The 23,159-nt window shown below is 38.3% G+C and overlaps 1 protein-coding gene across 1 annotated transcript in view; it reads right to left on the minus strand.

The window, feature by feature from the left end:
* The window catches only part of niban2a (niban apoptosis regulator 2a), a 92,140-nt gene that overhangs the window by 15,924 nt on the left and 53,057 nt on the right, over positions 1-23,159 (minus strand). Inside the window, exons 6-7 of the mRNA XM_062031534.1 lie at positions 12,728-12,843; positions 82-186 (exon numbers count right to left, since the gene is read on the minus strand). Coding sequence (XP_061887518.1) covers positions 82-186; positions 12,728-12,843 — 221 coding nt within the window. The remainder of the gene's footprint in view (positions 1-81; positions 187-12,727; positions 12,844-23,159) is intronic.

Genomic DNA, 23,159 nt, shown 5'->3' on the forward strand with positions numbered 1-23,159 from the left:
CCAAGCATAAATGTCACTATCATTGCAGTGTGTTAACACAACATTGAATATAACACGTGGTCCAGTCCCACGGAAACTCACAAACATCCAATTCCTCTGCCTCTGCTGCGTCTTCCCCTTTAGACGAGGCCCAATCATATTCCTCAGCTCAGGATGGAGGCTCTCCATCACCAGGTTTGTCAGAATCTGGACACATATGCAAGTAAGTAAGTAAGCAAATTAATTTTATTTACAATGCGCTTTCACAGATAGAAATCACAAAGTTGAGTTGAGTTTGTGTTTATTTTGAACATGCATGCATACAACATGATACATCACAATTTCCAGTTTCTCTATTCAACATGTTCGAAAAGGAGAAGGAAGAACCAGAGTTTATTTAATCCTACCCCTTTTCCTTTACATACACTACCGTTCAAAAGTTTGGGGTCACATTGAAATGTTCTTATTTTTGAAGGAAAAGCACTGTACTTTTCAATGAAGATAACTTTAAACTAGTCTTAACTTTAAAGAAATACACTCTATACATTGCTAATGTGGTAAATTACTATTCTAGCGGCAAATGTCTGGTTTTTGGTGCAATATTTACATAGGTGTATAGAGGCCCATTTCCAGCAACTATCACTCCAGTGTTCTAATGGTACAATGTGTTTGCTCATTGGCTCAGAAGGCTAATTGATGATTAGAAAACCCTTGTGCAATCATGTTCACACATCTGAAAACAGTTTAGCTCGTTACAGAAGCTACAAAACTGACCTTCCTTTGAGCAGATTGACTTTCTGGAGCATCACATTTGTGGGCTCAATTAAACGCTCAAAATGGCCAGAAAAAGAGAACTTTCATCTGAAACTCGACAGTCTATTCTTGTTCTTAGAAATGAAGGCTATTCTACAAAATTGTTTGGGTGACCCCAAACATTTGAACGGTAGTGTAGCAGTTGCTAAAACTTTTGTTCACTTCCTGTTCTCAATGTATTCACAATATACTCCATAAGTAATAACAATACAAATAAATAAATAATAATGAGTGAAGTAAATTATATTTCATATGGTGAGATAAGTAAGATTATCTAGAAAATGAACGGATGGATGAAATAAATTCAGAATGCTTATCATGGCTCTTCTTCTTTGTACTTTGTAAACACTTTAAGTTTGAAGAGTTTCTTGAAGTGGATCATATTAGTACATAGTTTGATTTCTTTGCTTAATCCATTCCATAATTTTTAATTCCACATATTCCAAGGTCTTAAGAGTTGTAGGTGCATACAAAATTACATTTTTCTCTAAGATTATATTTCTCCTCTTTTGTCGAGAAGAATTGTTGTGTATTATTGGGTAGGAGATTGTAATGTGCTCTGTGTATAATTTTAGCTGTTTGCAAATTCACTATGTCGTGGAATTTCAGTATTTTAGATTCAATGAATAAGGGGTTTGTATGTTCTCTATATCCAACATTATGTATGATTCTAACAAAGTGGTGTACAAAACATAGGTGAATTAAAACAACAATAAAATTTAATCAACAGGGAAACATCATAAATACAATACAAAAGGATAAAAAAGTGGATTAAAAACAAAAGTTAAGTCCATTAACTAAAAGCTTTACTAAAAAGCAAAGTCTTCAAATGTTTTTAAAAAAGGCAACACAGTCTCAAGCTCACAAAGGGACTGGTGCAAGTCATTCCAGAGCCTGGGGGCTACAGTCTGGAATGCCAGGTATCCACAAGTTTTAAAATGAGTTTTTGGGATCATTAGGGAGACCCTGGCCTGAAGACCGAAAGCTGCGCCCTGAAGTGTAAGGGCACAACAAATCAGTGATATACATAGGGGCCCCACCATGCAACGAACGGAAAATCAGGACTAAAATCTTAAAACTCTATGCAGCATTTGACTGGAAGCCAATGAAGACTGGATAGAATGGGGGTAATGTAGGCTGTTCTGCGTGCACCGGTCATAAGTCTGGCAGCCGGATACTGTGCAGTCTGAAGTCTCTTTAAAGTTGACTTGTTGAAACAAGTTAAAACAGAATTACAATAGTCAATGCGAGAAGAGATGAAAGCATAAAAATGGAACTCACGCCAGACTTTTATTTGTAGACGTTTCATTAGCTTTTAACACGATCCAGCCGCATATTCTGATTAGCAGAATGACTGAGCACTTTAGCCTGACTAATAACTTGATGGGCTGGATCCTTAACTTTTTAACGAACAGAACCCAGAAAGTCAGGATCAATGGTACTTTGTCTGTCAGGAAAGGTACTTCTACCGGCTCACCACAAGGTTGTGTGTTGTCTCCCCTGTTATTTATTTTGTACACAAACATGTGTCGGAGTAAATATGACAACAGAACAATAATCAATTATGTTGATGATTCAGTCATTGTTAGTTTGCTAAATGGAGATGAAAGCAGCCCATTATTGATGACTTTGTACACTGGTGTGATGAGTCTTACCTCCAGGTCAACTTATCAAAAACAAAAGACATGCTGATCGACTTTAGGAAGACACCCATGTGAACCAGCCAACTGTGATTAAAAACCAGGGCATTGAATATGTGCACAGGTATAAATACCTTGGAACTATAATTGACCAACAACTGAAATTTGATGCTAACTGTGATGCGGTGTGTAATTAGGCTCACCGACGTTTGTACTGTCTGAGAAAACTCTCATTTTAATGTTGACAAGACAATCATGATCATGTTTTATCATGCTTTATATCATCTGTTTTGTCCTTCTCCCTGGTCTCATGGTTCAGTCACCTGTCACTAAAGAACAATAATTCCCTAAACCAAATTGTTAAAGAGTCAGGTAAATTAATTGATGAGTCTCAGTTGTCTCCAGCCACCCTCTACAACAGTGTTTTTCAACCACTGTGCAACTATGCAACTTCACCTAATTGGTCCAAAAAATATTTTTTGCAAATCAGTAATTAAAATATGCAAATAATGTGCCGTTGCTTAGTGTCTGTGCTGTGTAAAACTCGGCAGGGTAACTACATAATACTCCATGTCAGTAGGTGGCAACAGGTAGTTAATTGCTGTGTAAAAGTCGGAATGTGTCGGGTGAGACGAGAATGATTTGTTGTGATCCCAATATGCAGACCACAGCAGCATGCAGGTAAAAAGGTATATAATGCTTAAACCAAAAATGAACAAAAGGGAAAGGGAAAGGCTAAGAGAAAGGCAATGGCTATGCAAAACGAAAGTAAAACTGAACTGGCTACAAAGTAAACGGAAACAGAATGCTGGATGACAGCAAAAACTTACGGTGTCCACAAAGTACATCCGTACATGACATGGCAATTAACAATGTTCACACAAAGAAGGATAGCAACAACCCACATATGCGGTCCTCTCCAAGGTTTCTCATAGTCATTCACATTGACGTCCCACTGGGGTGAGTTTTCCTTGCCCGAATGTGGACTCTGTACCGAGGATGTCGTTGTGGCTTGTACAGCCCTTTGAGACACTTGTGATTTAGGGCTATATAAATAAACATTGATTGATTGATTGATTGATCTCACTACCTACACAGTTATTTTTAGCTTCTCCCATCTGGAAGTTTTTAGTCCCAAGAGGCAAAACAAAATGGCACAGATGTAGTTTTGTCCCAGCTGCCATCACAGAACTAGATAAGCTGTAGTATCTATTTGTTTTTCTATATTTATTTTAGTGCAATTTATTATTTTATTATTCTGTTATTATGGTGGTTTATTCTGGCTTGTCTCAAATTTTATCTGATTGGAATTTTATATGTGAGGGGGGGCGTGGCCTGCGGGCCTGCGGCAAAACGGGGTGTGCCAGGACCGGCTTCGAGATCAGTGGCAGGTGCGTAGATAACACAGCTGTGAGTTTATGTCTGACCACCTGTCGCTCTGTTAAAGGCAGCAGTCGGGAAGGAGAAAGGGTTGTTGTTGTTGGGGATGGCGGTTGGTGACACGCTGGGAGAAACCATTCATGTGCTCGAGCGAGAAGGAGACGGACAGAAAATGACTGAAAAAGGTCCCAACGAACATTTATTGCAACATAAATTATTGTTCGCCAAGATGAATACAGCTGTCATGTCCGTCATTGGTGGTCCAAGGAACCCGGAGGAGCGAGACCTCCCCAATATGTTTTATCTTTTTTATGGGGAACTTTGAGTACATGTACTATTTAGTGATCTTGGCAATGTTTGTGATGCTTGTTATGTGGTAGGTCTTTGTATTGCATATCTAAGATGTTACTTTCTCTGTATGTTTAAATGGATGTCCTGATCTTGCTGACTGCAAAACAACTTTACCTTCGGGTACTAATAACGTAACCTAACCTATTTTGTTTAGCTGGAGCCTATCCCACGTGGCGGCTGTGCCAGCAACCTGAGGGTTCCTGGTTCAATCCCCGGCTTATGCCGTCCTAGTCACGTCCGTTGTGTCATTGAGCAAACCACTTCACCCTTGCGTTCCAGATGGGTCATGGTTACGGCTTTACATGGCAGCTCCCGCCATCAGTGTGTGAATGGGTGAATGTGGAAATAGTATCACAGCGCTTTGAGTACCTTGAAAGTAGAAAAGCGCTATACATGTTAGTGCTGTCTTACTTTTCATTTTCTTCTGTGTGTATTTTATTGTATTGTTTATGTCTGATGTTGGTGCTGCCTTACTTTGCTGTTCTTTACAGACTTTGTGTATTCAACCTGCCGGGGCCTACAGATGGAAAATAGCTTTTGGCTACAATCTGGCACGTTTACATTTTATATGTTCATTAATGTGCATTGTCCCATGTAACAAAGTATCAGTTTCAGATGTAACTAAAGTAAAATATGTCATTAAAGTTTCAAATTCCAAACTGCTCGTTTGGAGCAAGTTTGGTAGAAGGCAAGAATGTTTTATAAATATCTCCGCCATGGTTTGAATTCACATTGTGAGGATCCTAAAAACAGGTACCAACAGGTAGCAAAAGTTGATTTGGGGTAATAGGACCCCTTTAAGAGCCAATGTGTTAATGCACTACGTCAAAATGAACAAAATAATTGTCCAGTCACACATGTGCGCAGCAGAGGCATGAGATACAGTAGAGGTAAGCACAAACGTCTGTAAAAGCGCTAAAACTAAATTAGACTCCCAACAGGTTAAAGCTGTTTGGACTGGTTGAAGTGTATTAAACATCAGAATTAGGATGGATAAAGTTGTTTCCTGTAATTCAATACATTGGGACCTACGGCATAAGAGTTTAATTAGTTCAGTCACGCGGCTCGTAACTCGAAAAACTTGTATTGTGCAACTGCATCAGCCCTTGAAATACATTTGTATCAATATATGCTTGTACCCCCAAAAACGTAAACTTTTAAAAATACAAACAAGCCTTAAGATTATATTGCATGACAAATAATACATTAGAATGTACTACAAAAAACTGCAGTAACTTTATGAAGACAAACAGCTTCTCTAGTGTTATAAAGTGATGTAATAATAATATACAGCTTTTGCCTTGGAGAGTGGACAGTAGCTTCTCCATATTTTTATTGATCTGCCAATTAGATACTACTTTAAAGGGGAACTGCGCTTGTTTTGCCTATCGTTCACAATCATTATAAAAGACATGACTACGGGTGGATTTTTTTTTTAATCCATTCCAAATATTACATAAACGCAAATTAAAGTCCACTTACAGCGGAGCCAATTGATGATCCATTATTTCGCCCATAAAATCCGATAAATAAACATTCAAAAAGCGCAAACAATAATCAATTTACATTTTGTGACTTGAATATTACCCAAGTATTAGTGATATTGTTATTATAAAGGCTAACACAGCAAATTATTTATAGTGGCGCCGTGATCACTACTATGTGTCCCCATGTTTACATCATCGAGTGGTGTTTGGATGTTTTTTTAAGGCTCGATAGGCAGAATTGAACGGCTCCCATGGGCTCCATTGTAAGCGGACTTTTGATCTAATTTATTTAATATTTAGAATGCATAAAAAAAAAAAAATCCATCCGCCGTCTTGTCTTTTATAATGATTGTGAACAAGAGGCAAAATTCCCCCAAAAAGTGCAGTTCCCCTTTAACATCCTTTGCTGGAGTTATTGACTCATTATGCTTTGGTATGGTCAAGACTAGCAGTGCTACACTCCAACTGCTTCACTAAGATAGCTGCTAGCTACACGCTCTGTCATGTTTCTGATGATTTATTTCTTTAATTCAATAATTACAATATATTGCCAAAAGTATTTGGCCACCTGCCTTGACTCACATATGAACTTAAAGTGCCATTCCATTCCTAACCCACAGGGTTCAATATGATGTCGGTCCACTTTTTGCAGCTATTACAGGTTCAACTCTTCTGGGAAGGCTGTCCACAAGGTTGTGCGGAGTGTGTTTATAGGAATTTAAGACCATTCTTCCAAAAGTGCATTGGTGAGGTCACACACTGATGTTGGTCGAGAAGGCCTGGCTTTCAGTCTCCGTTCTAATTCATCCCAAAGGTGTTCTATCGGGTTCAGGTCAGGACTCTGTGCAGGCCAGTCAAGTTCATCCACACCAGACTCTTGTCATCCATGTCTTTATGGACCTTGTTTTGTGCACTGGTGCACAGTCATGTTGGAAGAGGAAGGGAGCTCCAAACTGTTCCCAAAAACTACCCCACACCATAATTCCTCCTCCACCAAATTTCACACTCTGCACAATGCAGTCCGAAATGTACCGTGCTCCTGGCAACCTCCAAACCCAGACTCGTCCATCAGATTGCCAGATGAAAAAGCGTGATTCATCACTCCAGAAAACACGTCTCCACTGCTCTAGAGTCCAGTGGCGACGTGCTTTACACCACTGCATCCCACGCTTTGCATTGGACTTGGTGATGTATGGCTTAGATGCAGCTGCTCGGCCATGGAAACCCATTCCATGAAGCTCTCTGGGTACTGTACGTGGGCTAATTGGAAGGTCACATGAAGTTTGGAGCTCTCTAGCAACTGACTGTGCAGAAAGTCTGCGACCTTTTTGCAGGTTTACGTGGCCTACCACTTTGTGGCTAAGTTGCTGTTGTTCCCAAACACAGTTGACTTTCGAATATTTAGGAGCGAGGACATTTCACGACTGGATTTGTTCCACGTTGGAAATCACTGAGCTACTGAGAGCGGCCAATTCTTTCACAAATGTTTGTAGAAACCGTCTCCATGCCTAAGTGCTTGATTTTATACACCTGTGGCCGGTGATTAGGACACTTGATTCTGATCATTTAGATGGGTGCCCAAATACTTTTGGCAATATGGTGTATATCATCCACTTCATCTTCTCAGCAATGTTCTTTGCACTCATCCTTTTCACACTTGGCAAAATACAAAGTTGTATCAGTCTCTAGATATAAGCTAATGCTAGCTAGTAAGACCCGATGTTTTGGGAGGATCATAAGGGGTTCACTTTGACATTTGCTACGCCAACTAGCAGTATTCCTGAGGTATCTCTGTACTTTGAAAACGCTTTTTTTTTTTTTTTTAAATATCTCACATTGTTACTTAACATAATCTAATTTGAAACTGTTTAATGTTGCACTTTTTATATGTAGCAGAAAAGTTTTGTCATTTTATTTAATCTGAGCAACAACCTGAGGCAGTTTAATGTTGATTAACGTGGACCCCAACTTAAACAAGTTGAAAAACTTATTCGGGTGTTACCATTCCGTGGTCAATTGTCCGGAATATATACTGTACTGTGCAATCTACTAATGAAAGTCTCAATCAATCAATCAAAAAAAGCACTTTATATGTAGAAAGGTTTTGTTAAGAAACCATTCTGAGCCTTATCTTATTTAGTTTTTATTTTATATATGTTGACCACATTAACCCTGGCAATGGACCCTGTGTGTACATGTATGTTATGCCATTGTTTACAAATTTGTAAACAAATAACCAAAACATTTTTATTTTGTTGTTTTCTTACTGTACCGAAAATGAACCGAATCGTAGCCTCTAAACCGAGGTACGTACCGAACCGAAATGTTTGTGTACCGTTACACCCCTATTAAATACTAATACTGTCATCTGGAAGGAATGGATTCATGCGATACATTTTTGACACATTACATCCAAACTGCTACATAGACATAAGTACAAAAATTTCACTGTGAATAGCACATTTTGTCAAACAAATGGGGATATATGTTTTATGAGTGAGGTGAAGCGTGCAGACAAAACACATAAAAATCAGCACTAAGCAGTGCGAATGCAAGTGATTTAAGATTAAAGATTAAAGATTAAAGTACCAATGATTGTCACACACACACTTAGATGTGGTGAAATTTGTCCTCTGCATTTGTCCCATCCCCTTGGGGAGCAGTGGGCAGGAGCGCAAAATAATGAAAGTGACTCATTCAGAGGAGAGAGCTAAATGGTATGTGTTTATGTGACCTACTGCATGCCGTTAATGCTGAAGGTGGAGCAGCACTGGCATTTTTGACAGGCAGGTTTACATGTGTTGATGCATTCTTCTTTGTTGTGTGTGAACTACGTGTGTTCAGCTAATTGGTCTCCTAACATAGGTTTATTGAGGAGAACACCTTGTTTCTTGTTGTTTCCCCCCTACCAATTCATCGGTCACGTGGCATCTTAAGAGGGAAACCTAACAAGTACACAAGCCAAGACTTTGGTTCGTACTGTTAAGACTTGGTACATGGAAGTTTGCTACAAAATACTACATTCTTTATGAAGTACTTGGGCGGCACTTTTACAACTTACAAGGCCCTAAATGAAAGAAACCATTGAAATCGGTCTCCTATTTGCTCACACTTTTTTGAGAGGACTTTATACAGCACAGGTGTTAAACTCTCGACCCACGGACCATGACCTTCCCAGGAATGTATGTCCACTGGACCATTTAAAAATCAAAATACAACCGGCCCGCATGGTGAACTTCTACAGATAAGGAGACTGATCTAACATCAACAGTACCCAGTACCCACGTATATGTCATATACAGTACAGGTAAAAAATTTGGACACACCTTCTCATTCAATGCGTTTTCTTTATTTTCATGACTATTTACATTGTAGATTGTCACTGAAGGCCTCAAAACTATGAATGAACACATGTGGAGTTATGTACTTAACGAAAAAAGGTGAAATAACTGAAAACATGTTTTGTATTCTAGATTCTTCAAAATAGCCACCCTTTGCTTTGATTACTTTTTTGCACATTCTTGGCATTCTCTCGATGAGCTTCAAGAGGTAGTCACCTGAAATGGTTTTCACTTCGCAGGTGTCATAGTTTTGATGCCTTCAGTGACAATCTACAATGTAAATTGTCATTAAAACAAAGAAAACCCATTGAAATGAGAAGGTGTGTCCAAACTTTTGGCCTGTACTGTATATACTGTACATTGTTGGCGTACGATTGATACGTGAGCTCAGAGTGGTATTAATACGATGCATTGCACTGACCATTCTTACTAAGGGTGTCAGGTTACCACCAAAAGCCCCAATATTTTAACTGTAGAAACACACAACACCACCAATTTACCTAGTAAACCCCGTCTGTCCACTGGCAGCCATTTTGTGCTTGCTCGTATTGAAGAGAATAAGGAAGCTGGCTTTGTACCAGAGCACGTTTTTAATTGTGATAAGAACAGACATTTCTGAAAAAATATGCCAAAGCGGACTTATTCGACAGCGGAGGAAGAGACACTACTTCTTGTTCAGCAGGGTCTCTTCCAAGAGCACACAAACACACACGCGAACCCACTCCCACACACGCATGCACACACACTTACCCCTCCTTTATCTCCTCTCATCAGCTGCTCATTTGCGGATATTATTGTGCATATGCCCTAAAAACTGAAATCTCTGATTTTTATTTTATTTTTTACCAAAAAACGTATCTCTGATTTTTTTAGATTTTTCCCCCCTACTTTTTAAAGAAACTAATGAATACAAATGACCAATGAATACAAATGATGAAATGATACTGCATAAACGGCATCTTACTTACACTTAGCAAAATAATTTTCTTATAAAGTGGGTTGTTTTTAGAACAAATATAAATTGGACTTCGTAGAAAATTATTTTCAAAAACATAAACAGATGAAACAGATTAATTTAGCTGTTGTAGCTAAATAGCATATTTACAGTGAGGTTTTTGCTCATATGTGGATGAATTGCAATATCCTAATCTAATTAAATGATCCAATATAGAGTTAATGGTAAGGATTTTTGTCATTTATGTGTTGGCAGAACAGCAGCTTGTTGTTGTTTTGGCTTTTTAATAAAGAGATAGTTGATCCATCAGCCCCTTGTTATGTTTGTTTGATATACAGTACTTTATAGCACTTGCGTTTAAAGTGTACAAACCTTCAGTAAAATATGGACTTGTGTTGAGGTTAGAATCTATTATTCATATTTACATTGTTTATGGAAATATTTGCTTCACTATACAAAAGTTATTTTTCAAACCCTGCTCAAGAAATAATTAAGTTCGTAAATTAAATGGTAAATCTGCTTCACTATACAAACTTTATGTTTCGTAACTTTGCTCAAGAAATAATTAAGTTCGTAAATCAAATGGAAAATCCGCTTCACTATACAAACTTTATTTTTTTTTTAAGCCATGTTCAAGAAATAATTAAGTTCGTAAATCAAATGGAAAATGTGCTTCATTATACAAACTTTATATTTTGAACACAGTTCAAGAAATAATTAAGTTCGTAAATCAAGGTTCTACTGTAACACATTAAAGATGCATGATAACACAGTCAAAAGTAAATATTATAACTACAACAAAGTATGCTGGGAAACGCCTAGACAACTTTTCCGGATTCTGCAGAAAATGTTTTTTTAATTGTGCATGCTTCAGTGCAAATCCTTCAAATAATATGGCTAACGTGAAGTATTGTAAGACATTGCCTGTTGATCCTGATTCTGTCCTCTTGTGCTTGTCCGGTGGTTTTTTGTGCTATGGCGCCATCTTTTGGACGAGTTGCGGGTTGAAAATGTAAATACTGTATTAATGCCTTGAACCGGAAGTAAAACAGTCCATAGTGTTTCTGCTCGAAAGGATTATCACTCCAAGCAACGTTAGTAAGTTTTACAATCCAACTAAAACAATTCATACTAACTAAACCATCCCATGTGTGATGTCTGTAGGAGTGTTTTCATGAATATTTGTACGTGCTATCGTAATGTAATCAAGCTAGTGTCATTAGCATTACCAAATATGCTAACACGTTTAAAAGTGTCTGTATTATTAACTTACAATGGCATTCTTTTTGTATTGTTACAGTTTCATAAATTCAGCAAAACTTACTACCATGGAGTTATTGAGTCTGTTTAGCTGATTGGAGAGCTAGCTTCCACAGCTAGTGGGTCTATGACAATGACTTCGGTTTTGTTTGATCAGTCGTTTTACTGCCGCGTGAAATCTTTCGTACTGGTATAAATCTGTGGCTTATGTTTCGGTGTGGCTAATACATGTAAAAATATTTATTTTTATTAATTTTATTTATGCTTTTTATTGCTCCGTGGAAACCCTGTGCAAATCATGCAGACTTTGTGAAAGCCAACAATGGTTACTTTGGGAAAAATGATGATCCAGAACCGTATAGTTTTTAGCCTGAATATAAGGGTAATGAGTTACAGGTTTTAGAAGCTGTGTTCTAAACAGATCCATCTTAAGCGGAACACTAAGAATCATGTAGTGGTATTACTAAATGCTAAATAAGAAATACAAACAACGAACAAAATAAAACGATCGCTTACTGTGCAATGTCTGCTCTCACTGCTACGATGACTGATAGGATGTTTATATCGTCACGTTTAGATCAAGATTGAATCATAATCCACATGAAGGGTTGCAGACACCGTCTTCGGTTGTCTTGTCTTTGTCTCCATTACATCTCCGAGTATAGATTGAATGTCACAGATGAAAAACTTCAAGATTTATTGCTAAAATCCTCCTAGTTTTCAGATGAGGCATGATTTATAATCTAAAATAACTTTGACGAGCTGAGATGCAACGCAGCAGCAGGACACCGGTCGGCTCACAGTACATTAGCATAAGCTTAAGCACTTAACTCGCCGCTATAAAATAGTTTGGCTGCATGAACGTAACAATAACATAACAATATCCCTAATATTTGGTTAATATTCAGGTCATGATATGTGAATAGAGTATTGTTGGCGGGTAGTGGATAGTTATTTAGAGGGTTTTGAAGGCGGAATAGAGAGTCCCCATTGACTCAATTGTTAACAGACTTTTTATTCATTTATTTACGACTTAGAATGCATCAAAAAAAGAAAAACATATGTGTTCATGTCTTACATAGGGATTTTGAATGATAGACAGCACATCTCGTTCTAATGTTTGCATATTTCCAGTATGAATGATCTGATGATATGGTCATAGTGCAGAAGCGTTCCCATTGTGATGTCATCCGACCCCGAATCAAAGGAAATTTCCGCAGACATTTGAAGCGGAATATTCAATAATTGCGGTATTTTGTGATGTTAAGACATTATTTTCACATACTTTATGGATTGGAAATACAATTGGATATGGTTTAATGGATACAATGAAACACAAGCATATAAAGTCAACTTGTTTTTCCATTGTACTGATTTTCCGTTCTTCTATTTTCCTAAAAAACAGTTTAGGTTTAGCGTTGAGAAGACTATTTGAAAAAGACTAATATAGACAATGTGCACGACACAACCCAGCACAACACTGAGGTTTTAAAATGTCAGTAAGACTTAAGAATGTCCAACCTGTGGGGGAGTTCCACACATCATATCCCAGGTTCCATAGTGTCCCTTGGCTTGTCTGTACAGTCTCACAGTATCAGTGAATGCTGGTGTCTGAACAGTACAGTCCTCTGGCAGACCTGAAGGGAAGAGGATGGTCATGTTAGTGAAGTATTTATGGATGGATACACAAGAAGACAGAATTAATAAAACAATCTCTGCAACAAGATGTTGACATTAATTTTTGGGGAATTAGAGGTGGTTTGATCCAAATACTGATAGCGATACCGATAGTAGACTCAGTATCGAATTAGGGTTGCACGATATACATACATTTGGCTGACAATTGAGGTTTTAATACTATTATTATATCCTAGGCATGTTGATGACACATTCTAGATGTATCCCGCAAATTTGTCAGTGACAAGCGAACAACCGCGTCCTCAATGCAATGTCGTGTGCTCGCTGGTAGCGAACGCTCCTTCATTGTGCAAAATCACTTTTATGGCAGTAATCTTTGCCTCCATGACGACAAATGAGCTGTGTTTCCTATAAGTAGTATTAAAGTATTTCTGATTCTGATCAATGAATGATAGCTAAACATGCTAAACTATACACTGTAGAGGATATGTTAACTGCTAAGATAGAGCTCTAGAACATAAACAGGAGTGGGCGGATCGATATGTCAACAGTATTGATACCATAGTTGCCAACTATGGTATCAGTTTATGGTCAATACCACAGTGATAAAATATATTTTTTTGTCATCATCACAAAAATGTTTTTGTTATTGTTTAAACTTTTAGGAAATAAGTCACTGGATTAAGAAGGACTTAAAGGGCCAAAACCTTTGATTGATTGATTGAAACTTTTATTAGTAGATTGCACAGTACAGTACATATTCCGTACAATTGACCACTAAATGGTAACACCCGAATAAGTTTTTCAACTTGTTTAAGTCGGGGGTCCATGTTAATCAATTCATGGTATAAATATATACTATCAGCATAATACAGTCATCACAAAAGTTAATCTGAGTATATATATTGAATTATTTACATTATTTACAATCCGGGAGGTGGGATGTGGAGGGGGTTTGGGCAGGGGGGTTAGGTTTGGTTGCTATCAGCACTTCAGTCATCAACAATTATATCATCTGAGAAATGGACATTGTAACAGTGTAGGTCTGACTTCGTAGGATATGTACAGCGAGCAGTGACAAAAATTTAAATCAGTTGCTTTTGCTTCTGTTAACTTATTTTGCATTTTGCTCAAAATATTGTATTGAATAAAAGGGAATTACGGAACAATTGAATTATTCACTTGATTTTGTTCAACCCCATTCTGTGTTTTTATCTGATTACATTTTAAGTATCAGCATTGGTATGTAATGTAAAGTATTAGAATACATGATTATTACATTTTAACCGAAGTGTAGATAGAAACATATTGCAGCAGAAAGTAACCAGATATTAACAGTAAATTAACAAGTACATTAATAATAGTTTTGCCAAAATTCTACAACTGGAAATGACGCAATATGTTACGGCATACGTCTAGAGCCAAATTAGGATCTTTTGTAACCCGTTATGAAATAGTTCTATTATCATTTGTATGCCAAATAATATATTGTGATATGTATTGTTAAAGAAAAATGGATGGATGGATGGATTACAGGAGGCTGCATTATAGATGTTAGGTCATATTGCCCATCATATATCGGATCCATATTAGGGTAGCGAGATTAATATTTTCCAGTTCTCTTCTATGTTAATTCTGGGGTTACATTTCAGAATGAAGCTAAAATACACTAACAACTAAAATTCTAGCACTGTAATTGATTTAGATCTGGTCTGTACTCAAATGTACTGGATTTATTTTGGGACATTTTTGAGAATTTATGTTTTGTAAGAACTGAACTAAATGTAAAGCACAACTGATGACAAAGATGAGCGAGTGCCAGTCCTGAGTCTAAATCATAGCAGCGTAACTCAACAGTCACAAAATAGCAACGTGTGTAATCCCTTAAAAGAGGAAGATGTTTTTGTTGGTAGACAAAATTCATACGGTTGCTATAGTTACTGACACACCCGAGTGACAGGAAACTCCAATCTGCTCTTAAAAGCAACTTTGTGTTTTTAGGAAGTGACTGTCATGTGGTTGTATTGATATATAAAAAGTGCACTTTAAAAATTCAGCACACAAGACACTGAATAATAATCTATACTGTATATGCAAGATACTAATATGATACTATACCGTAAGTGAAAAATACTGATATGACACTGTATACTGTATGTAGAAGATACTGATATGAGACTGTACTGTATGTGAAATATACTGAAACTATAAAGTACTTATGGGATACTATACTGCACATAAAATATACTGATAAGATACTGTACGTAAAATATACTAAATTCTAGGACACCGTACTGTATGTGAAATAGATTTTACTGTACGTAAAAGATACTGATAGGATACTGTACTGTATGTGAAAGATACTGATAGGATACTGTACTGTCTGTAAAATATACTGATAGAATACTGTACTGCATGTGAAAGATACTGATAGGACACTGTACTGTCTGAAAAAGAGACTGATAGGAAACTGCACTGTATATACAATAAGACATCACAGTTATTAGTTCGCTTAGTTTGAGAACTTTATCCTTTTCTATCAAATTACCTTCAGCTACATTTACACAAATAAAATCATAATGCTTCAGCCCTGATTGATTATATTATTTAATCTTCATTTATCAGTAATTCAACGCTATTGTATATTACAACTCCACAAAATGAATGTTTTAATAGATCAACTTGTATTTTTATTTCACAGGGGTATAATAAATATTCAACTCATGCATTTATAGTTGTTATTTTTATATTTATTTTACAGCTTCTTAACAAAAAGTTACTGGGCTTACTACTGTCGACACTATTACTCAGCAGTGTTAAAATTTCTCCCTAATCTCCAAATGTGATTCCAGGTCAGTGACTCAGAGTACGCTGTCAAAGTCAGGAAGTGAGCAAAGGAATTGTGGATGGGAGGGTGCAGGGTGAGCCAGACAGGAAGCCGCCACTCCCCACTAACTTTTGCAGTGATGGGTGTAAGAGGCCGGTGGGAAAGTGTACATTAAAGTAGCATGGATATCAGCACATGCAAATCAGGTGAACAGTCGTTTACTGTCTCATACATGTGAAAACATTAGCATTATCCATCTCCATTTGCTTATGAATATACTTCGTTATCCTGAATCAACATCACTAATTAGCCTGCCTTTCAGATACATGAGGAAAAAACAAGTGTCTAATGTTGCACTACCTGTCCATCCACCCTAGAATCCTCCAAATCAAGTACAGTGCAACATTCCCAACATCTGAACTGCCACCCAGTGTACTTTGAAACAAACTTTCCCTTACCTGGCATACGGAACTTGGGTGTGCATAATGTGGGAAGATAAGGCAGGGAGAGGGCTTGCAGCAACCATTAAAGGCTATTTAAAAGGGCCCCTCTAAGGCTTACAACATTGGCACTTACACTATAATGCCAAAAGTATTTGGCCACCCATCCCAAATGATCAGAATCAGGTGTCCTAATCACATGGCCCGGCCACAGGTGTATAAAGTCAAGCACTTAGGCATGGAGACTGTTTCTACAAACATTTGTGAACGAATGGGCCGCTCTCAGGAGCTCAGTGATTTCCAGCGTGGGACTGTCATAGGATGCCCACCTGTGCAACAAATCCAGTCGTGAAATTTCCTCGCTCCTAAATATTCCAAAGTCAACTGTCTGCTTTATTATAAGAAAATGGAAGAGTTTGGGAACAACAGCAAGTCAGCCACAAAGTGGTAGGCCTCGTAAACTGACAGAGAGGGGTCAGCGGATGCTAAATGATAAATGATAAATGGGTTATACTTGTATAGCGCTTTTCTACCTTCAAGGTACTCAAAGCGCTTTGACAGTATTTCCACATTTACCCATTCACACACACATTCACACACTGATGGCGGGAGCTGCCATGCAAGGCGCTAACCAGCAGCCATCACAGGCAAAGGGTGAAGTGTCTTGCCCAAGGACACAACGGACGTGACTAGGAAGGTAGAAGGCGGGAATTGAACCCCAGTAACCAGCAACACTCCGATTGCTGGCACAGCCACTCTACCAACTTCGCCACGCCGTCCCTTGATGCTGAAGCGCATAGTGCAAAGAGGTCGCCGACTTTCTGCACAGTCAGTTGCTACAGAGCTCCAAACTTCCCGTGACCTTCCAATTAGCCCACGTACAGTATGCAAAGAGCTTCATGGAATGGGTTTCCATGGCCGAGCAGCTGCATCTAAGCCATGCAAAGTCCTATGCAAAGCGTCGGATGCAGTGGTGTAAATCACATCACCACTGGACTCTAGAGCAGTGGAGACGTGTTCTCTAGAGTGATTAATCACGCTTCTCCATCTGGCAATTTGATGGACGAGTCTGGGTTTGGAGGTTGCCAAGAGAACGGTACATTTCGGACTGCATTGTGCCGAGTATGAAATTTGGTGGAGGAGGAATTATGGTGTGGGGTTGTTTTTCAGTAGTTGGGCTTTGCCCCTTAGTTCCAGTGAAAGGATTTTGAATGCTCCATGATACCAAAACATTTTGGACAATTCCATGCTCCCAACCTTGTGGGAACAGTTTGGAGCGGACCCCTTTCTCTTCCAATATGACTGTGCACCAGTGCACAAAGCAAGGTCCATAAAGACATGGATGAAAGAGTCTAGTGTGGATGAACTTGATTGGCCTGCACAGAGTCCTGACCTGAACCCGATAGAACACCTTTGGGATGAACCAGAACAGAGACTGAGAGCCAGGTCTTCTCGGCCAACATCAGTGTGTGACCTCACTAATGCGCTTTTAGAAGAATGGTCGAAAATTCCTATAAACACACTCCGCAACCTTGTGGACAGCCTTCCCAGAGAAGTTGAAGCTGTAATAGCTGCAAAAGGTGGACCGAAATCATATTGAACCATATGGGTTAGGAATGGGATGGCACTTCAAGTTTATATGTGAGTCAAGGCAGGTGGCCAAATACTTTTGGCAATATAGTGTATTTCATAGTTCTTGATCTAAAAATTATGTCCCAACGTAAAATTCCCCCCCCCCCCCCCCCCAAATAGACACAGTAGTCATGATTTTTAGGCTTGTTTTTTAACGAGTTCAGCACATTTGAAAACACACACTTTTAGCTCCAAAACATGGAAGACAGGACAGGCCTCCATATTGCGTAGCATGTGTTTTGGTAGCATCTTCATCCAAAATCCCAAAATTTTGGCAAAGAATTTGAGAAATTATTAAATATGTTGCAGTTTGTAGCAATACAACTAAAGAAGAGGTCCAAATGATGGTAATAAGAGTATATAGAATTAAGTATTGACCGCTCCAGTCAAATTGACTCACAAAAAATAGGACGGACTAAGGGAGAGGAGTGTAACTTGCAGCCATCATTTTATTGATTCTGACTTCAAAGAAGAAGGGTTTTGGTTGGAAACAAATGTTAAAGACTCAAGCCAAATGTGATCCCAAAAATCAGGAGCACCCTCGAGCGGAGAAAGAAGAAGAGAAGCGGCGCTCAAAGACGAGAGATTTTAAAAGAAGGTAAGTTAAAATTATTCTACTGATATTTTCCTCAAAATGCTTTAGGAAATGCTAGAAGACCATGAAGAAACACAAACTACAGTGTCTATGGGAGAGGAGATGGAAGAGCATGGAAGATTAGTAATGGTCTTTATTTTTTTTTTCTTCTTCATTATATTAACCATATCAGTTTTTGAAGTAATCATGGGCCAGGGCAGCAAAAACATACAATTAAGAAGAGATGTCCGATAATATCGGACTGCCGATATTATCGGCGGATAAATGCGTTAAAATGTGGTATCGGAAATGATCAGTATCGGTTTCAAAAAGTAAAATGTATGACTTTTTAAACGCCGCTGTATGGAGTGGTACACGGACGTAGGGAGAAGTACAGAGCGCCAATAAACCTTAAAGGCACTGCCTTCACGTGCCGGCCCATTTACATAATATCTACGGCTTTTCACACACACAAGTGAATGCAACCCATACTTGGTCAACAGCCATACAGGTCACACTGAGGGTAGCTGTATAAACAACTTTAACACTGTTACAAATATGCGCCAAGAATGACAAACACATTTCGGGAGAACATCCGCACCGTAACACAACATAAACACAACAGAACAAATACCCAGAACCCCTTGCAGCATTAACTGTTCCGGGACGCTACAACATACACCCCGCGCTACCCTCTACACCACCCAACTCAACCCCGCCCCCCCCAACCCCGCCCACCTCAACCTCCTCATGCTCTCTCAGGGAGATCATGCCCCAAATTCCAAGCTGCTGTTTTGAGGCATGTTAGAAAAAATAATGCACTTTGTGACTTCAATAATAAATATGGCAGTGCCATGTTGGCATTTTTTTCCATAACTTGAGTTGATTTAGTTTTGGAAAACCTTGTTACATTGTTTAATGCATCCTGCGGGGCATCACAACAAAATTAGGCATAATAATGTGTAAATTCCACGACTGTATATATCGGTATCGGTTGATATCGGAATCTGTAATTAGAAGTTGGACAATATCGGAATATCGGATATCGGCAAAAAAGCCATTATCGGACATCTCTACAATTAAGTGAACAAAAAAATTGTTTTACAGTGCACCTGGAAAATATTCACAGCGCTTCACTTTTTCCACATTTTGTCACGTTTCATATTTTGTTACAGCCTTATTCCAAAATGGAATGAGTTTAATGTTGTCCTCAAAATTCTATACCCCATAATGACAATGTAAAAACATTTTTTTAAAGCTTTTTGCAAATGTATAAAAAAATAACTAAGAGGTAACATGTACATAAGTATTCACAGCCTTTTCTCAATACATTGTTGATGCACCTTTGGCAGCCTCATGTCTTTTTGAATACGGTGCCACAAGCTTGGGACACCTATCTTTGGGCAGTTTTAGCCTATTCCTCTTTGCAACACCTCTCCAGCTCCATCAAGTTGGATGGAGCATACACATAGCACCAGAAGAAAACATTGTATAACGTGTAAAGGCCCAATTATCTGGAATGAACTTGACAGTCCAATAATACAGTCTACTTCATTGAGAACATTTTTAAAAACTCTTAAAACACAAATTATTGCTAAATTATGCAACACCATGAACTCTAAAGGTTGAAAAACAATACCAATCATACAAAGCAAGATATGTATTATTGTTTGTTTTTGTAACATTAATTATAGAACATTTATTATTGCAATATGCATACTGAAACAGATATGCATAATATTGGCAAATTACACCGTGCAATACTACCATACTAGGAAAATAATTCAAGAGTACAAATTGAAACTGTAAGGATGTGTGAATGTGTGAAATGCTTTAGGAATTGATTGAGGGTGTAAGCATGTAAAAATGGTATTAATGTTGCACCTTATTACATGTACTGTATTGAGGCCTCGCTTATAAGCTATCACAGGTTCCTGGGAGTTTGCCTTTTACAAAGCACATACAAATCATATCAAATTGTTAAGTGTATGGATTTTTTAATATATTTTTGTAAACAAACGAAAGCATTGGTAAGCAGCCTTTTTCAGATCTCTCTAGAGATGTTTAATCTGATTTAAGTCTGGGCTCTGGCTGGGCCACTCAATGACATTTACAGAGTTGTCTTGAAGCCATTACTTTAATCTTGGCTGTGTGCTTAGGGTCGTTGTCCTCCTGAAAGATGAACCGTCGCCCCAGTCAAGAGCGCACTGGAGCAGGTTTTTATCCAGGATGTTTCTGTATTTATTTTTCCCTCCATCCTGACTAGTCTCCCAAAAAAACATCGACACAGCATGATGCTGCCACCACTATGCTTCACTGTAGGGAAGGTATTGGCTTGGTGATGAGCGGTGCCTGGTTTCCTCCAAACATGACGCCTGGCAATCACACCAAAGAGTTCAATCCTTGTCTTATCAGACCAGAGAATTAATTTTATTTCTCAGAGTCTGAGAGTTTTTCTGGTGCATTTTAGCAAACTTTTTTTTTACTAAGGAATGGCTTCTGTCTGACCACTCTACCATTGGTTGATTGCTGCAGAGATGGTTGTCCTTCTGAAAGGCTCTCCCCTCTCTCCACAGAGGAAAGCTGTAGCTCTGACCGAGTGACCATCGGGTTCTTGGTCACCTCCCTTCTACTCCGTTCGCTCACTTTAGAAGCCCGGCCAGCTCTAGGAAGAGTCCTGGTGGTTCCAAACTTCTTCCATTTATGGATGATGGGGGCCACTGTGCTCATGGGGCCCTTTAAGGCAGCAGATATTTTTCTGTACCCTTTCCCAGATTTGTAACTCCAGACAATTTTGTCTCGGATGTCTACAAATTATTCCGAATTCATGCTTGGTTTGTGCTCTGCCATGCACTGTCAAGTTTGGGACCTTAAACCCTGGTGGTTCCAAACGTCTTCCATTTACGGATGATGGGGGCCACTGTGCTCATGGGGCCCTTTAAGGCAGCAGATATTTTTCTGTACCCTTTCCCAGATTTGTACCTCCAGACAATTTTGTCTCAGATGTCTACAAATTATTCCGAATTCATGCTTGGTTTGTGCTCTGCCATGCACTGTCAAGTTTGGGACCTTAAATAAAGACACCTGAGTGCCTTTTCAAATCATATCTAATCAACTGAATTTACCACAGATTAACTCCAATTATGCCGTAGGAACATCTCAAGAATAATCAGTTGAAAGAGGATACACCGGAGCTCACTTTTGAGCTTCGTGGCAAAGGCTATGAATATTTATGAACATAATTTTTAATACATTTGCAACAAGCTCTAACAAAAACCTTTTCACATTGTCATTATGGGGTATTGTGTGTAGAATTTTGAGGACAAAAATGACTTTGTTCCATTTAGGAATAAGGCTCTAACATAATGTGGGGAAAAAGTAGTAGTTATCTACCAATCTCTCACAAACTCATTGATATTATCGGAAATGACTGCAAGATTCATTTTCAGCAGCAAAAAATACATGAGAACTTTTTAGTGAAATGTTGGTCATCGGGACGCCATAAGTCCATTAAGGACATTTGCATATTTGGTTCATTGGGCTACAGTATCTGTTAATGGTGACTGGATGTTGGTCTGTATTTAACTTTCTTCTTTCGGAGAATATTAATTCTTTGTTTTCATCATGTCATTTCAACTTTGTTCTAAGAATTATATATTCTAGGTCTGTCTGTCAGGCAGTTGAACCACGAGGCTAAAGTCCCTTTGCTGTGTTTATAAATAGAACATGTGGCAGCACTTACCACGGTCTCTCTTTTTTTGAGGAATTTCCCTTCTTTTCAGGCTCACTGCACACTGTTTGGTGGGAATTTTCGCAACAATCCCAAATAAAAAAAATAAAAAAGTTATCAAGCTTTCAAGGCCAACATTTTGCACTGTGCTTATCAGTTGAGGCTTCAAGCTATTGCTAAACCAAATTGACAATTGCCTTTAAAACTGTTGCTTTTTCTATTGACACTTTGGAGACGATTTACCATACTCTAAAGCAGTGCTCCTCAGTTATTTTCTGTCACCCTTCCCCTTGGAAGAAGATTACATTTCGCACCCTCCTCCCATTCTGCACCACGACTACAAATAGTATCATTTGTCTATAAATTATTTTAAGTACACCTCTGCAGAACGTTGTAACCTTTTTAACATTATAGAAAAAATAAAGAAATATAGCGACTTTATTAACACTGTTTTTTAGTCTGTAACATTAAACATTTTAAAAAAATGTTTTAATCTTATTTAAACTGAAAACATTTTTGGACCGACTTGAACCATTTATTACTGAAAAATACAGTTAAATAAACTCAAATAATACATTCAAATTGATCAGCAACATTAACTCGAGAGCACAATATGTAAAACACTTTAACCTACAAAACACTAATGAATAAAAAAAATATGTGCTGACTTGTTTTTTTAATCAAAATGAGGAAGTAAGGATTCATGGCTGCAATACGATGAGCATGTTTTGCAGTGCACAGCTTTTCAAAGCGTGGTTTAAAGCATGACTCTGCATGATACTGATAAATGAATGATGGGTTCTAGCTTCTCTGTGAAGTGCTTTGAGTGTCTAGAAAAGTAAATTTAATCCATTATTATTATTATTATTATTATTATTATCATTATTATTAACTATATCCACTCTGCATCCACTGCACCGGTCACCCAAGAGAGGGTCCCCACATCTGCTGTCCCTTCCAAGGTTTCCCTATGTCCCCATTGGTTTGAGTTTTTTTCTTGCCCTGATTTGGGATCTGAGCCGAGGATGTCGTTGTGGCTTGTGCAGCCCTTTGAGACATTTGTGATTAAGGGCTATATAAGTAAACACTGATTGATTGATGAACTAAGGAAC

This window comes from Entelurus aequoreus, linkage group LG21, assembly GCF_033978785.1.
Source record: "Entelurus aequoreus isolate RoL-2023_Sb linkage group LG21, RoL_Eaeq_v1.1, whole genome shotgun sequence".
Taxonomy (NCBI): domain Eukaryota; kingdom Metazoa; phylum Chordata; class Actinopteri; order Syngnathiformes; family Syngnathidae; genus Entelurus; species Entelurus aequoreus.